Source organism: Microcebus murinus, chromosome 10, assembly GCF_040939455.1.
Source record: "Microcebus murinus isolate Inina chromosome 10, M.murinus_Inina_mat1.0, whole genome shotgun sequence".
Taxonomy (NCBI): Eukaryota; Metazoa; Chordata; class Mammalia; order Primates; family Cheirogaleidae; genus Microcebus; species Microcebus murinus.
The window spans coordinates 61,389,622-61,406,790 of record NC_134113.1 but is presented as its reverse complement, the minus strand read 5'-3'; the positions used below and the strand labels follow the sequence as shown (position 1 = coordinate 61,406,790).

Genomic DNA, 17,169 nt, shown 5'->3' with positions numbered 1-17,169 from the left:
TCTCAGCTGGGACCCGGAACAGGTTAGGGCCTATCAGGGGCAGGCTAAAGTGAAAATCACTGTGAGGGTGGATGCATGACCAGTGTGTAAACAACTAAGTTATAAAAGGGGACTAACACACAAAGGAGGGTCCCTGCCCGGAGAAGAGGTCACTGCGCTGGCACTCTGGGGGCTTGGACCCTAGCTCGAGCTAGACAATAAAACTCCTTTTGATAATTACAGCCTCGGTGACTCTGTCTCTCTGTCCTGTGGCCTTGTAAATCTCAAATATAACACTGTGTGGACACCTGTGTGGGCACAGCAGTGCAGTTACATCGGTGGACTAGGGTGGCATTGCTGACTAATAATATTTCCTTATACGGGGCAGGACTTGAGGTTATTCAAGGGTCTTTTTTTTTATATATATATTTCGGCATATTATGGGGGTACAGATTTCAAGGTTTCAATAACTTCCCTTTCTCCCCTCCCCCCACAAGTCTGAGTTTCCAGCATGGCCATCCCCCATATGGTGCACATCTCACTCATTATGTATGTATATTCCCGCCCCCCTCCCCCCTGCCCAATACCCTATTACTGTAGTACCTATGTGTCCACTTAGGTGCTGCTCAGTTAATATCAGTTTGCTGGTGAGTACATGTGGTGCTTGTTTTTCCATTTTTGGGATATTTCACTTGTAGTATGGGTTCCAGCTCTAACCAGGAAAATATAAGATGTGCTATATCATCGTTTCTTAGAGCTGAATAGTACTCCATGGTATACATATACCACATTTTATTGATCCATTCTTGGATTGATGGGCACTTGGGCTGTTTCCACAGCCTTGCAATTATGAATTGCGCTGCTATAAACACTCAAGTGCAGGTGTCTTTTTTGTAGAGTGTCATTGGATCTTTTGGGTAGATGCCCAGTAATGGGATTGCTGGATCAAATGGTAGATTCACTTGTATCGCTTTAAGGTATCTCCATATTGCTTTCCACAGAGGTTGAACTAGTTTGCAGTCCCACCAGCAGTGTAGGAGTGTTCCTCTCTCTCCGCAACCACGCCAGCATTTGTTATTTGGAGACTTTTTGATAAAGGCCATTCTCACTGGAGTTAAGTGATATCTCATTGTGGTTTTGATTTGCATTTCCCTGATGATTAGAGATGCTGAGCATTTTTTCATATGTTTGTTGGCCATTCTCTTGTCTTCTTTAGAAAAGTTTCTGTTCAAGTCCTTTGCCCACTTTTTAATAGGGTTATTTGATTTTTTCTTGCTGATTTTCGTGAGTTCTAAGTATATTCTAGTTATCATCCCCTTATCGGATGTGTAGGATGCAAAAATTTTCTCCCATTCTGTTTCTTTGTTTCCATTCTGTTTCCATGACTGTTTCTTTGGCTGTGCAGAAGCTTTTTAGTTTCATCATCTCCCATTTATTTATTTTTGTTGCTGCTGTGATTGCCTTTGGGGACTTCTAGATAAACTCTTTGCCTAGGCCGATGTCTAGGAGAGTGTTTCCAACATTTTCCTCTGTAATTCTAATAGTTTCATACCTTAGGTTTAAGTCTGTTATCCAGTGTGAGTTGATTTTTGTGAGAGGTGAAAGGTGTGGGTCCTGCTTTAGCCTTCTACAAGTGGCTATCCAGTTTTCCCAGCACCATTTATTGAAAAGGGATTCTTTTCCCCAGCGTATGTTTTTGTCTGCTTTGTCAAAGATTAGATGGCTATATGAGGATGGTTTTATATCAGGATTCTCACATCTGTTCCACTGGTCAATATTCCTATTTTTGTGCCAATACCAGATTGTTTTAATTACTACAGCTTTGTAGTAAAGTTTGATATCTGGCATATTAATGCCTCCCATTTTGTTTTTGTTGCCTAGAATTGCTCTTGATATTTGGGGCCTTCTTTGGTTCCATACGAAGCATAAAATTATTTTTTCTATATCTGTGAAGAATGCTGATGGGATTTTAATAGGTATTGCATTGAATCTGTAGATCAGTTTGGGTAGTATGGACATTTTAATGATGTTGAGTCTGCCGATCCACGAGCATGGAATGGATTTCCATCTGTTTACATCCTCTGCTATTTCCTTCCTCAGTGTTTCATAGTTTTCCCTGTAGAGGTTTTTTACGTCCTTGGTTAAGTATATTCCTAGGTACTTTAATTTCTTTGCTGCTATTGTGAAAGGAATTGAGTCTTTAATTTGGTTCTCAATTTGATTGTTGTTGGCGTGTATAAATGCCTCTGATTTCTGTGTATTGATTTTGTATCCTGAGACTTTACTAAATTCATTGATCAGTTCCAGGAGTTTCTTGGTTGAATCTATGGGGTTTTCTAAATAGAATATCCTATCATCAGAAAACAGTGAAAGTTTGATCTCTTCTGCCCTATTTGGATACCATTAATTCCATTTTCCTGTCTGATTGCCGTAGCCAGGACTTCCAGCACTATGTTGAATAGAAGTGGAGATAGTGGGCAGCCTTGTGTGGTTCCAGTTCTAAGTGGGAACTGGAACCTTTCAGTTTTTCCCCATTCAGTATGATATTGGCTATGGGTCTGTCATATATGGCTTGTATCATTTTTAGGTATGTCCCTTCTATGCCTATTTTCTTAAGTGTTCGTATCATGAAAGGGTGTTGAATTTTGTCAAAAGCTTTTTCTGCATCTATTGAAAGAATCATGTGGTCTTTGTTTTTGCTTCTGTTTATGTGGTGAATTGCATTGATAGATTTACGTATGTTGAACCATCCCCGCATCCCTGGGATGAAGCCCACTTGGTCGTGATGGATTATTTTTTTGATAAGCGTCTGGATTCGGTTAGCTAAGATGTTGTTGAAAATTTTTGCATCTATATTCATTAGGGATATTGGTCTGTAGTTTTCTTTTTTTGTTGCATCCTTTCCTGGTTTTGGTATCAGAGTAATATTCGCTTCATAAAAGGTGTCGGGGAGGTTTCCATTCCTCTTGATGTTGTGGAATAGTTTCTGCAAGATAGGTACCAGTTCTTCTTTGTAAGTGTGGTAAAATTCGGGTGTGAAACCATCTGGACCAGGACTTTTCTTTTTAGGGAGATTTTTAATTGCTGTTTCTATTTCAGCTCTTGAGATTGGTCTGTTCAGGGAATCTATTTCTTCCTGGTTGAGCGTAGGGAGGCTGTGTGTTTCTAGAAATGTGTCCATTTCCTCCACATTTTCCAGTTTGTGTGAATAAAGATTTTTGTAGTATTCATAAATTATATCTTGTGTCTCTTTGGGATCAGTTGTGATATCTCCTTTTTTGTTCCTGATGGAGCTTATTAGAGATTTCTCTTTTTTGCTTTTCGTTAGCTTAGCCAGTGGCGTGTCAATTTTGTTTATTTTTTCAAAGAACCAACTTTTTGTTTTATTAATCTCCTGAATAGCTTCCCTGTTTTCAATTTCGTTTAGTTCTGATTTGATCTTGTTGATTTCACTTCTTCTGCTGGGTTCTTCTTCTTCTTCTGTTGATTTCACTTCTTCTGCTTCTTCTGCTCTGTTCTTGTTTTTCCAGCTCTTTGAGTCGTTTCATTAGATTGTCTGTTTGTGATCTTTTTGACTCTTGGTTATAGGCATTTATGGAGATAAACTTTCCTCTCAGAACTGCTTTAGCTGTGTCCCAGAGGATTTGATAACTTGTCTCTCCATTGTCATTTTCTTCATAGAATTTTTTTAATTTCCATTTTGATTTTCTTCAATTTTTTAATTTCCATCTTGATTTCTTCATGGATTTCTTCTCCATCTTGATTATGAAGTAATCATTTAGTAGGAGGTTGTTTAATTTCCACATTTTTGTGTAGAAATGTGAGTTTCTGTTAGGGTTGATTTCTACTTTTATTCCACTGTGATCCGAGAAGATACATGGTATGATTTCTATTTTTTTAAATTTCTTGAGGTTTACTTTGTGTCCTAGGATACGGTCAATCTTAGACAATGTCCCGTGAGCTGATGAGAAGAACGTATATTCGGTGGATTTGGGGTAGAATGTTCTGTAAATGTTAGTCAGACCCAATTGTTCTAGAGTTTTGTTTAAGTCCATTATTTCTTTATTAATTTTCTGTTTGGAAGATCTGTCTTGTGCCATCAGTGGGGTGTTGAAATCTCTGGTGATTATGGAGTTGCTATTAATCCATTTGCTTAGCTCCAGTAAGGTTTGCTTTATGAATCTGGGTGCCCCTAAGTTGGGTGCATATATATTTAAAATTGTTATCTCTTCTTGATGAAGTGTGCCCTTCACCATTATATAATGACCCTCTTTGTCTTTCACTACTGTTGTTGGTTTAAAAACTAAATCATCTGAAATTAGAACTGCAACACCAGCCTTCTTTTGGCTTCCACTTGCTTGGAATACTGATTTCCATCCTTTTATTTTTAGTCTATATGCATCCTTGCAGGTTAGATGTGTTTCCTGAAGACAGCATATACTTGGCCTCTATTTTCTTATCCATTCAGCCAGCCTATGTCTCTTGAGTGGAGAGTTTAAGCCATTCACATTTATTGAGAGAACTGATAGGTAAGGTAGATTACTGTTCATTCTTTTGGGTTGGATGTTGTTGCTTTGATTTCTGTCTTGACCCATTGTATTATCTGGCCTTTAATCTTTGGGTTTTGGTTGTTTTTATATTCGTGAATTTTTATTATGGTGTTCCATGCGTAACACTGTTTTGAGTACTTCTTGTAGGGCTGGTTTTGTCTTGGTGAATTTTCTGAGACTTTGCTTGTCTGAGAATGTCTTTATTTCTCCTTCATATATGAAGCTTAGTTTTGCAGGGAATAAGATTCTAGACTGGGCATTGTTTTGTTTCAGTAGAGTGAGAATGGGGCCCCAGTCTCTCCTTGCTTGTAAAGTCTCATTAGAGAAGTCTGGTGTTATTCGAATTGGTTTTTCCTTGTATGTTACTTGTGTCTTTCATCTTACAGCTCTTAGAAGGGCCTCTTTAGTTGATATTTTGGTTAGTCTGATGACTGCATGTCATGACGTCTTCCTGTTTGCATTGAATCTCCCAGGTCCTCTGAGCTTCTTGAACTTGTATATTGAGATTTTGAGCAAGGCCTGAGAAATTTTCCTCTCTTATATCTTCAAATAGCTTGTCCAACCCTTGAGTGTTGTCTTCTTCCCCTTCTGGTAACCCTTGACCCTCACATTAGGTTTCTTCACATAATCCCACATCTCTTGTAGGCTTTGCTCTTTTCTCTTGTTTCTCTGCTCTATCTCTGTGACTGTTTTATTTAGTTGGAGGGTGTTATCTTCAATCTCTGAGATTCTTTCTTCTGTTTGATCTACCCTGTTCTTGAGACTTTCCACTGTATTTTGTAGTTCCCTGAATTGAGTCTTCATTTCCAGGAGTTCGGTTAAACTTTTCTTCATTGTGTGTATTTCTTTAGTGAACTTTTGTTCTAGGTCCTGGAGGCTTTTTGTGGTTTCTTTGTGTTGGTTATTGAGTTGTTCTTGCAGGTCGGTGAGTTTTCTTATGATCCACATAGGAAATTCCTCTTCTGTCATTTTGATTGCCTGATTTGGGTTGGTGTCCGTTTCTAGGGGGCTGGTGCTACTCTTTGGGGGTGTGATTTCCATTTGGTTCTTCATATTTCCGGAGTTCCTTCGCTGATTTCTTCCCATGTCGATCAGTTGTTGTTTCTTTTCTTTAGGTTTTTGTTTGGGTATTCACACGCCTTGTTTAGTTTCTGAGCCAGTAGGTGGTGTCTGTGGATGAGATTTGACCACTCCCTATATAATGAGTCAGTAGGTGCCGTGAAAAGGGTGTGCAGGATGTCTTCCCGGTCAGTAGATGGTGCTTGCTTGGAGGAACAGGCTGCGCTGCTGTTTTTGGGTACTGTTATCAGCTCTTGTTCCTGTAGAGAGAACTCTAGTGCCTCAGGTGGTGGGTGGGGCCCTGGGACTTCCAGGTGTGTCCTTTTCTCCCCCTCAGTGAGGGCTGGTCTAGGAGAGAGTCTGGGTGGAGCTGGGTTGGGTAAGCCTGCCTTCAGGCACCACCAATGCTGTTAGCAGGGGTCAAAGTTCTGTTCTCTGCTTCCAGGAAAAGCTGTCAGGGAGGGGCTGGAATGGCCCGGCTCAGTCAGAGAGTCTGCCTGGGAGGGTGGGGCTGTCTGAGACCCACAGTCTGGAGCAGGCCTCGCTTCTTTCCACCGTCCCCAACTCCGAGGCTACTCCTGGGCCTCTGCTAGCAGGCCAGACCACATGCCACCAGGCCTCCCCAGACTGTGATGCCGGACCCACAGGGAGCCCAAGCCGGATCTATGTCTCTTAGCCTCAGGGTCTGCACCGGTCTCCTGGGATCACCATGCCCGCAGCACCTGGGAGGGCTGGTGGGTAGAGAGCTCACAGTCTGAGTTGCACTTAGTCAGCTGTAGGACCCCAAAAGGGAAGGTCCCGTTCCCTGTAGGTACCTCTGGCTGGTGGCTGTATTGTCTCTCTGGGCAGCCATGGGTAGGGTCGGGGTAGGGGAGAAGGAGGCAATATGGCGCCTGCCGTGGAGCTCGGGTCTATGCACACGGAGGTGCCCCGAGGGAGTTGGGAGCCTGGTGCTGTGTCCGCTACTGGCTTACCGCTCACTGACGGTGGCAGCTGTCTCTGGGCTGGTGTCTGCAGGTCTCTCCACCTGCTGGGGAGCCCACCAGCAGTCCCAGATGCAGGGGAGGGGAAACGGCCAAGCCACCTACCCTTCCTGCTGGTCTCCAGGCTGCTCCGGTGGTCCCAGCTTCTAGTTCTCCTCCACTTCCTCCTCCTGTGGAGTCTCCCGTGGTCTCAGGTACTCCTCCTTCTGACCCTCGTCCGATGTAGGCTCGTCTTCTTGCTTCTTTCTTCTAATTTCTGCTAGAATCTGTCTTTTCTGCAGAGACACTCGGTCTGGCAGTGTTTCTCGTCCACCATCTTGATTCCCCCTCTCCTATTCATGGGTCTCTATCAGTACTTGCATCAGCCATACAAAAAGCAGGGGATAGGGTTAGGAAACTGAGGGCCTCCAAGCCAGCTTCCTTGCTAACTGCTACCCTCTAAGTTCCTTAGTCCTCTTGTCTCAAATAATACTGGCCATAATCTCCCTATACCTCAGCCTGTGTGTGTCTCTCAGCAATGCCATGTGGTTGTACCCGGCGGCCCTCGTGGGACTGTACTACCTCCTCAGCTGGTACTGGGACAGGCAGGTGGTGAGCCACCTCAGAGATGAGTACGTCTTCATCACGGGCTGCGGCTCGGGCTTCGGGAACCTGCTGGCCAGACAGCTGGACATGCGCGGCATGAGGGTGCTGGCTGCGTGTAGGACAGAGCAGGCGCCCGAGTAGCTGAGAGCCCAGACGTCAGACAGGCTGGAGACTGTGACTCTGTATGTCACCAAGACAGACAGCATCACAGCAGTCGCCCAGTGGGTAAAGGAACATGTGGGAGACAGAGGTACCCCCCAGATTCCTCTGTGTGTCTCTTTCCTCTCTCTATGGGAAGATGGAAACTTCTGTCTGCTAACTGGGAAGATTCCCAAGGTGTCTGCATTTTCAAGAACTGTGACCTTTCCGTTTTCTAGATTAGACATCCTAGAGTGATTGTGCCTGAGCCACAGGGTCAGAGGAGCACAGCCTGTGTTTAGGGTCGACTCTCTGGAGGCAGGTTGTGCCCTTGAGCCAGACCTTGAGCCTGGCATGGGACAGTGGGCGCCTGGGCCAGGCTGGATCCCGGCTCATGAGCTCAGCATTTCTTATTGGTTCCTCACACTTGTCCCCCCTGAGGGCTCTGAGATTATACGTCCTCACTTGACTCATGAGGGTGGAGGTTTAGAGCACTGAAGGGACTTCGTATGAAATACTCAGTGATAATTCCTGTTCTTCTGCTACATTACGCTGCCTGTTCCTTTTGTCAAAAGAGAGATGATGGATTTCTTTGTTCTGATTAGAAATGTAAAACATGCTCATAGAGGAAAACTAGTAGAGGAGGATAAAGATAAAACAACATTCACCATAATGGCACCCTCTAGACTTAGTTACCCTCTACCTCATGTGTTCTGGGATCCGCTTTATACAACCAAATCTCTCCTGAAACATAACAGTGAATGTCTGTCTGCATATCATGGTGAGAGAATATAATTTATTTAAGCAGTCCTATATTGTTGGATGCTGAACTTAGTTTCCCACTTTTCCTGGCATAAATAACATCTCAGCAAAGATTCTGTGATATGGTTTGTTCACATGATTAGCAATGTTATTCAAGTAAAGTAAAATAATTGGATCAAATAATATTAATTTCTTAAAGGCCATGAATGGTTTTGTTTGGGGGAAGGAATAATATTGTAAGGCCTTTTTATCTTTCCAATATTGCTACATTCAAACTCTGTCTAACTGCACCCTCAGTCCTGGTCCACCGAAAACACTGGCCCTGCTGACCTTGCGTCTGTAGGTGGGGAAGTCAGACTATTTCAATCCTTGATGTTGTGTTTTTGTTCCTGCATATGAAGCACACAGTCTTCATGAGGGCTTAGCATTCGGGGAGCCATGAGGTGATGTCAAGGGTGGACTCTGGGGAGAGTGGAAGGAATGTTGACACTGCCTGGGGCCAAGGGTGCTATCTGGACCCTGCTGTGGGCTGAGGCCTCCTCCCCAGTCTGCCCTGTGTGTCCACTCCATGGTGAACTTTGGAATTCCCAGGCAAAGATGGTCAACCTTGCTTCCTGAGCAAATATTTGCTCAAATATTGGTGCAGGTTGCATTACAGCCTGTCCCCTGATGTCCGAAGGTGGCCTATTCTCCATGCTCCCTTAGTGTTACGGTTTTCAGTGTGTCTGTGCCAACAATGACATAGAAAACAATTATTCATGGGTCTTTTTGTCTTTCCTTTTTATTCCTTCTCTTCTTTGTGTTTCTCTTGTTTTTTTTTTTTCTTTTACCCCATTCCTCTTTTACTGTCTCTGTCTTTCTCCCCTCATGAGATATTAGATGAGCACTCACGCTATTTTCTCAAACTCTGTCCATGAACTAAACAAAGTTGGGCTTATTGCATGTTGGGTTCTAGGAACTGGGAGAGGAGATGACAAGGACCATTCTTAACCTCTAATAGCTTGAAGAATATGCAAACCCTGACAACGTTAAGTCACCATGTCCTCATTTCCTCTCCACCCCTTGTCTCTCCATACCGAGTAGCACATTCTTCTTGACTCTATAAATAAACTCAAAGGAATGTGAACTTGAACCCTAGCTCCGTCTGCACTACACACACACAACTCAGTGTTGCTCTCTAATCTTCCCACTGTCTCCAGGACTCTGGGGCCTGGTGAACAACGCTGGCTTCTGCAGCCCCTCAGCCCCCAATGAGTGGCTGACCAAACAAGACTTTGTGACCATACTGGACATGAGCCTGCTGTGAATCATCGAGGTGACTCTGAGCCTGCTGCCCTTAGTGAGGAAGGTGAGAAGCCGTGCGATCAGCGACTCCAGCATTGCTGGTAGAGTGTCCATTACAGGTGGCGGCTACTGCATCTCCAAGTGAGCCTAGAGACCTTCTCGGACTCCCTCAGGTATTGCCCTGGGACAGGGCCCTGCCTGAGTCCTCCTGTTCCTGGTCCTCTGTGGGAGCATTTTGCCAGAGTTTGATTTCATGCCAGGCTTACAGGCCCCTTGTTGGAGATGTCTCCCTCAGGCATTTTGGCCTTCCCCCTTTCTAGATTAAGATAGACATTCTGAGAAAATTCCTGTCTATGCTGTGGTAGATGGGGGGACCCCAGGGCTTAGAAATGATGTCACATCCTCTGAGCCTTCTGAGGAGGCCCCCAGACAGGACATGTGTGAAGCAGATGGGAAGTGGGATAATTGGCTGCTGGGCCCATGTCCACAGCCACCGAGATGCTCGGGTGCAGGGAGCCCTTGAGGGGCGGGGGCGGCCTCTGACTCAGCACAGCACACAGCAGCGGGCACTAGTGTGAGAGCAGCAGCAGCGCAGCCTAGGACAGCAGGGGTTGCCCCTTGACCCAGACACTAGGACAGCTGAGAGGGAGAGGGACAGGAGAGAGAAAGCCATTGTTGCCAACCCTGATAGGGGTTGTGACTAAGTCAGCCATGCTCACTCTGACAGCCCCCAGATTTGGGGAGGGTCCCGGCTATGAGGGACAACATGAGAGTAGACAGCACAGCAGGGGTGCCTTGCATGAGAATTTACACTTCACAACTAGTAAAATGGGTGTGTAAAGGATTAGGAACAGTACTTAGTTATTATACCAATGCAATGCAATGCAAGGCTTTCTAACTTATACCACCCCAGTAGTTTGTTAGGGACTACAGTATGCCACCAGGTGGCACATGTCTGCCAGGGCAGCCAGGAGCTCAGAGGTGTGGCCCTGGAGTCTGGTCAACCTCCTCTCCCAGCAGTGCTGAGGTTGTCATTGTCACAGGGCTTGTGGAGGGGTCTCAGTGAAAGGACTCCGGGAGTGTGAGTCTCCACACTATCCGAGGTTCTGAAGGATTTCCCGTTCTGCCCAAGTGTCCAGTGGAGGCCGTGTCCCTCCCTTTGCTGCTCCCTTGGGACTCCTCGGATTGCTGCTGACTCTGCAGTGGACTGGGAAGCTCCTGCCACTGCAGCAAAGGGTCACACTGCTGTCCAGCTGAGCAAGGGTGAGCAGTGGGTGCGACGAATGGGAAACGTGTCTGTCCATGGAAACTAGAATTCATGGTTGAAGGAAGTGCAAGTCCCTGACAATATTCGGGATGTGACCTGGGAGGGGAGGGCCCAGAGCAGGAGGCCAGAGGGCAGTGTACCCAGCACACAGGGCTGCGCAAAGGGCGTTGGCAGTAGTTAAACAGTAAACTCTGTGACATCTGGTGTGTTTGGTTCATTCCTTTGCTCCCTCCCTGTGACCTTGGCAGTTTCTTTCCTGTGGGTTCAGGCCTGTTCCCTTTCTCTCCCCTTTCTTCCCACCGAGGACTGACTGCCCCTTGGACATCTCATACTGCTGCTTTCCACAGACCTACTGGAGCAGGAGGGGACCTATTGCTTTTTTCTCTTTTTGCCTTCTTCCAATCCTAGAGAGACTGGCAATGACTTAGTTTCCTGAGTGATTCTGGGTGCTGACCTGATGTGGAAACCCAGGCTCAGAGAAGGATTTCAAACTAATATTCCTTGAACCCAGGTATGGCTTCCCAGCACACCTGGGTCTTCTCTGTGCAGCCCAGGATGTCACTGTACGAGATGTGCAGAGACAGTTCTGACCCTCCAGGTTAGATGGAGTGCTATGTGTGCCATGGTGTGCATGTGTGTGCCTGGTATGGAGACCTGTGTGGACGCTCATGTGTGGAACTGTGTGGACACCTGTGTGGGCACAGCAGGGCAGAGTGACATCGGTGGACTAGGGAGGCATTGCTGAGCAGTAACATTTTCTCATGTGGCAGGACTGGAGGTCTTTCAAGGGCGTGTATCAGAACTTGCAACAACAGTGCCAAGAGCAGAGGGGTGGGGTGAGGCAAGGGAGGGCTCCAGGCCAGAGTGCCTGGAGGCTTCCCTGACAACTGCCACCCTCTGTGTTCCCTAGTGCTCCTGTCTGAACACTGGCCATAGGCTCCTTATACCCTAGTCTGTGAGTGTCTGTCTCCCCAACAACATGTGGCTGTACCTGGCTGTCCTCGTGGGCCTGTACTACCTTGTGCGCTGGCACCGGGAGAGGCAGGTGGTGAGCCACCTCCGAGACAAGTACGTCTTCATCACGGGCTGTGACTCTGGCTTCGGGAACCTGCTGGCCAGACAGCTGGACATGCGTGGCATGAGGGTGCTGGCTGCCTGTCTGACGGAGAAGGGGGCTGAGCAGCTGAGAGCCCAGACGTCAGACAGGCTGGAGACGGTGACTCTGGATGTCACCAAGACGGAGAGCATCTCTGCAGCTGCCCAGTGGATGAAGGAGCGTGTAGGGGACAGAGGTACTGCCCAGATTCTTCCAGTCTGTTTGTGCTTCCCTCTGTGTTAAAGGGACACCTCGTGTCCTGTCCCTGGGGAGATGCCCAGAGTGTTCCCAGGTTCACGTCCTCCTAGCTGTCTAGTCTTCCTCACCCATCAGGTCTCCCTGGGCTGGGGGTGTGCATGGGGCGCTCCGTGCCAGAGCCAGGCTCATCTTCCCAGCTCTTCAGCTTGTCCTTCTGTGGGCCACTCCGGTCCATGGAAAGTTAAGACCATCCCCATGTTCAGAGGACACCAGTTGAGAACTGGTGTAAAAAGGCAGATCTAGGAAGGGAATCTTTTCCTTTCTTTTTTCACAGCACCGCCTTGTCTGTCTTGTTATGGGGGATGAAGAGGACATGGATTACCTTGATCTAAGGATAAATGTAGAACATGATCATTGCCCAAAATACTTAAAAGTATAAAGATAGAAGCAAAGTTGTTCCTCAAATCATCATCTGCACAAAGATATGTTTTGCACTTTGCTGTAATTGGGATTTTATTTTGATCACAGTTTGTATCACATTGTATTCTCTCAAAGATGAACATTTTTTCAACATAATGAAATAGTTTGTTAAGACATAGTATTTAATCATTTAGAATATTCTTTCCTTGCTGCAGCCTTACTCATTTAAGACATAGCCAGAGTTTGGATATTGGAATTTTTTCCTACTCTTTATTCTATTTGTTGTCATCATGGAAAACTTTGATATTCCTGCATCTCTATAAATGTATATATTGACTTTATTCTTAGAAAGAGATAGGAGATCCTGGAAAAGGAATATACATTCCCAGAAGTGCAGGTGAGGGACTTGGGTCCCAGGGCCAATTCTTCCTGATCCACAACAGCCACCACCTGCCGTGCCTCAGAGGGTTCTCTGCTCCTGAGGTGTATAGATTGGGAACTGTGTTGACGTTAATTCCTTGGGATTGTGGGTTTGCAACTTCCAGAGATTATTTTCCCAGGATGGAGTTAACATGGAACTGAAGTGGAAGGAGCAAGGGTGCAGTGGGAGGAGGTGATACGTTAGTGAGCAGAGGGTGGAGTCTGTGGACTGGGCAGTGGGGTGAGTTGGTCTTGTTTCACCCCAAAGCCTGCCCTTGGAGTTCTCGAAAAGGTCATGTAGGAACATTGGTGAATATTGATTGAGGGTGTTCCAAGGCCAGTCCCCAGAGGCCAAACACAGGATTGTTTTCCACAGTCTCCCAAATGTAGGCTTCCAGTTCTTTCCCTCCCCACCAAATTCCACCCAGGTTTTAGCCTTGTCTGTATTTTTCTTTTGTGTCTCTCTCTTCCTCTCTTCTCTGTCTCACACTATACCTATTCCTGTCTTATTTCACATCAATAGATGTTGAGGACTCACTATATGAGTTTTCCAGAAAATCTCAAAGTTTAGGTGAACGTGCTCATGTCTGCAAGGACCACATTAATGTGTAAATAACCAAACTGCAGTGTCTGTGTTTCCAGACTAATGGATGCACAATATTTCCCCAACACCAGCTCCTGCCGCCGTCCAGTGTGGGGTCAATGCCCGCAGTCAGGAGGCCGCGGGTGGGGCCAAAACGAATAACAGGAGGAGGAGACGTGCGCTGTGTCCTCAACAGCTGCAGCTTGTGCAGCTCCCTAACCCTCAGACACCGCGCTGTTATTAGTCTTTCCTAGTCCCCTTCCAGTACCCGCCACCCTGCTGTCACTCTGATGGGCTGGGAACGTGAACCCTAGCTGTGTCCACACTGCACAGGCACAACTCGGTGTTGCTCTCTCATCTTCCCACTGTCCCCAGGACTCTGGGGCCTGGTGAACAACGCTGGCATCTCCGTGCCCTCGGCCCCCAATGAGTGGCTGACCAAACAAGACTTTGTGACCATACTGGACGTGAACCTGCTGGGGATGATCGAGGTGACTCTGAGCCTGCTGCCCTTAGTGAGGAAGGCGAGGGGCCGCGTGGTCAACGTCTCGAGCATCGCTGGTAGATTGTCTATTATAGGTGGCGGCTACTGCATCTCCAAGTACGGCGTAGAGGCCTTCTCGGACTCCCTCAGGTATTGCCCTGGGATAGGGCGCTGCCTGAGTCCTCCTGTTCCTGGTCCTCTGTGGGAGCATTTTGCCAGAGTTTGATTTCATGCCAGGCTTACAGGCCCCTTGTTGGAGATGTCTCCCTCAGGCATTTTGGCCTTCCCCCTTTCTAGATTAAGATAGACATTCTGAGAAAATTCCTGTCTATGCTGTGGTAGATGGGGGGACCCCAGGGCTTCGAAATGATGTCACATCCTCTGAGCCTTCTGAGGAGGCCCCCAGACAGGACATGTGTGAAGCAGATGGGAAGTGGGATAATTGGCTGCTGGGCCCATGTCCGCAGCCACCGAGATGCTCGGGTGCAGGGAGCCCTTGAGGGGCGGGGGCGGCCTCTGACTCGGCACAGCACACAGCAGCGGGCACTAGTGTGAGAGCAGCAGCAGCGCAGCCTAGGACAGCAGGGGTTGCTCCCTGACCCAGACACTAGGACAGCTGAGAGGGAGAGGGACAGGAGATGGAAAAACATTGTTGCCAACCCTTATACGTGTTGTGACGCAGTCAGCCATGCTGGCCCTGACAACCCCCAGATTTGGGGAGGGTCCTGGCTGTGAGGGACATGAGGGTAGACAGCCCAGTAGTAGTGCCTTGCATGAGTATTTAGGCTTCACAACTAGTAATGTGGGTGTGTAAAGGATTTGGAACAATATTTAGATATTGTACCAAGGCAATGCCCTCATCCAAATTCTTATCCCCCTTGGCTCACATTAAATATCCAGGCTTTTTAGTTATACCACCCCAGTAGTTTGTTAGGGTGCTATGGTTTTCTTATGGTTTGTGTTTTCCTCCCAAGAAGTCTGAAATCCTTCCCCTTTGTCTCTCTGCCTTGCAGGAGGGAGCTATCCTACTTTGGAGTGAAGGTTGCCTTGATTGAACCTGGTTTCTTCAAAACTGCTGTGAGCAGTCCTAAGATACTCTGCAAAACCTCCAAGGATGTGTGGGAGAGGGCCAGCTCAGAGGTCCAGCAGATCTATGGCGAGAAGTTTCTGGCATCCTGTGAGTGAGCTGTGGGCAGTGTGGAGAGAAGCAAACCCTTGTTAGGAAAACCACGTCTGTCACTAGTGCGTCCCTCAGAGGGTCTATCCTCCTGACAGGGGCTCAGAGAAGTTCAGCCTCTTGCAGAAAGTGGGAACCTGTAGCCTCATTTCCATGGTGGGTGCTCAGTGGTCAACTGGTCACATGAAGCAAGTGTCTAGGCTTATTGAAAATTGGGCAAGGCAGGGCACAGTAGCTCACACCTGTAATCCTAGCACTCTGGGAGGCTGGGGTGGGAGGACCACTCAGGATCAGGAGTTCAAAACCAACTTGAGCAAGAGTGAGACTGAGTCTCTACTAAAAATAGAAAGAAATTAATTGACCAACTAAAAATATCAGGAAAAAATTACCTGGACATGTTGGTGCATGCCTGTAGTCTCAGCCACTAAGGCGGCTGAGGCAGGAGGATTGCTTGAGCCCAGGAGTTTGAGGTTGCTGCGAGCTAGGCTGATGCCACGACACTGTAGCGTGGGCTACAGAGTGAGACTCTGTCAAAAAAAAAAATTGTGACCAGTATCTATCTGAGCCCCTCATTATTTTGAAGAATGAAGGAAATCAAGAGAGAAAAAACATACATGGTCTCAGAGCCAGGTGGCATTTCATGTGACACAGGAGAGACAGCTGGTTCTAGGTGCTCAGATTTCTAGTATTGGTGGACTCTTGCCATTGTGCAGTCCAGATTTCCTAAGAAAATAGGCAGAGGTGTGTTAGTGTGTAGCAATTCTTCATGGGATAAACATGGGGCCCTTTTCAGGGAGTTTACATGGATGACTTGGGGCACTGTCATAGGGGGCCATGAGATTTTAGAAACTTTCCACTCTGAAGTTGAACCCAAAGCAGAAGCAGTTGCAGGTGGACGTATTCATGGGTGTTTTCTCATTGTGTACAGACATAAAAGTGACAGAACAAATAGAAGGAAGATTAACACATGATCTGTCCCTGGTGACGGACTGCATAGAGCATGCGCTGACGGCCTGCCACCCCCGCACTCGCTACTCAGCTGGCTGGGACGCCAAGCTCCTCTACCTCCCCATGAGCTACATGCCCACCAGCCTGGTGGACGCCATCCTCACCTGGGGCCTCCCAAGGCCAGCCAAAGCCCTGTGAAGCCAGGACCCTGGTGCATGGTTGCAGGGCATTGACTGCGGTGGGAGGGAGGGGTACATCAGCAGGAGGGTTGTAGGCTGGGGGAGGGAGCTCTCCTGCCAGCAGTACACCTGTCCCACCTCTTCCTCTTCCTTTTCCTCTCCAAAGGGTCCTGTGGGCTATTACCCAACACCCTGGTAGTATCAGGAGCAAAGAGCCAATGTCATATTCTGAGGAGTGGGAACCCACTGTACTCATTGGTGTCCTGTTGGCGTGAGTGGCCACTCAAGCCTTGAATTTCTTAAGTCCAGAGGATTCCACAGAATTTTGGAGGGTTGAGCAGGTGGAAGCAGACTCAGTCCACACCTGCTCTGCATTGTGCCTAGCCCCTGAGGTGTGCACTCGCCTGGCCAGTGTGTGCCCTCCCCCAGGATGGAAATGTCCTGGGGAAGCAGGAGCACCCCTGCTCTGATGACACCTGAGCACATGGGTTGAGGGTGGAAGGACAACCCTCACCCAGACCCCTGTCCCCTCAGCAGCCCGCTCCTCAGATATTCACTGGAAGGTGGGGTCTTCCCTTGGTATCCTGATGGAAGACACAGAAACCAGTTGTTCATTTGCCTTGAACCCACGGTGTGTGTGGATTTTCTTGTTTTAGAATAAACATTGCTGGTTCACCCATGCACATTCACTTAAATGCTGACTTAGGGTTGGGAGGTGGGAACCTAGTGGCCCAAGAGGGGGGTGACTTCATGGAGGTAGGGGGGTGAGAGGTAACACCCAAGGAGAGGTTGAAGCGGGCTGGTGGATTATCCCCGAGTTCTCTCTGCTCTTCCTACCACACAGGCCAGGGGCAGTGCTTCCATTTGCAGGGCTTTTCAAGTGGCCTGGTGTCACAGGAATAGACAGAAGGACAGGCAAGCAAGAGGATGGCAATAAGGACTGGCAGGCCCCAGATCCCTTCCCTGGGGCCGCTGAGCCTTCCTGCCCTCACCAGGTTCTGCGCCCCTAGGGACTGACCCTCATTACAGGTCACTGCACGTTCCACTGTGCTGTCCT

The 17,169-nt window shown here is 47.5% G+C and overlaps 1 protein-coding gene and 1 pseudogene across 3 annotated transcripts; both read left to right on the top strand.

Annotated features, from left to right (window-relative positions):
* Positions 1 to 6,970: 6,970 nt before the first annotated feature.
* On the top strand, positions 6,971 to 10,312 carry LOC142873386 (retinol dehydrogenase 16-like; annotated as a pseudogene).
* Positions 10,313 to 10,375: 63 nt separating this feature from the next.
* Positions 10,376 to 16,795, top strand: LOC142873385 (retinol dehydrogenase 16-like). 3 transcript variants are annotated; one of them, XM_076007392.1, is made up of 5 exons: positions 10,376 to 10,603; positions 11,518 to 11,899; positions 13,700 to 13,958; positions 14,822 to 14,985; positions 15,914 to 16,795. In XM_076007392.1, exons 2-5 carry the CDS (start codon positions 11,587 to 11,589, stop codon positions 16,129 to 16,131), a joined length of 954 nt encoding a protein of 317 aa, XP_075863507.1. In that variant the 5' UTR covers positions 10,376 to 10,603; positions 11,518 to 11,586; the 3' UTR covers positions 16,132 to 16,795. The 3 variants fall into 3 exon arrangements, with proteins under 3 accessions (XP_075863507.1, XP_075863508.1, XP_075863509.1); XM_076007393.1 differs by lacking the exon at positions 10,376 to 10,603 and adding an exon at positions 10,825 to 11,118; XM_076007394.1 differs by lacking the exon at positions 10,376 to 10,603 and adding an exon at positions 11,108 to 11,205.
* The last annotated feature ends 374 nt before the right edge of the window (positions 16,796 to 17,169 follow it).

What these genes read in the sequence shown, in the direction of transcription:
- LOC142873385 (XM_076007392.1), top strand. Translation starts at nt 11,587, where the DNA reads ATGTGGCTGTACCTGGCTGTCCTCGTGGGCCTGTACTACCTTGTGCGC. An exon ending in GCCTTCTCGGACTCCCTCAG is followed by an intron (nt 13,959 to 14,821) that starts GTATTGCCCTGG and finishes TCTGCCTTGCAG; the next exon opens with GAGGGAGCTATCCTACTTTG. An exon ending in CGAGAAGTTTCTGGCATCCT is followed by an intron (nt 14,986 to 15,913) that starts GTGAGTGAGCTG and finishes CATTGTGTACAG; the next exon opens with ACATAAAAGTGACAGAACAA.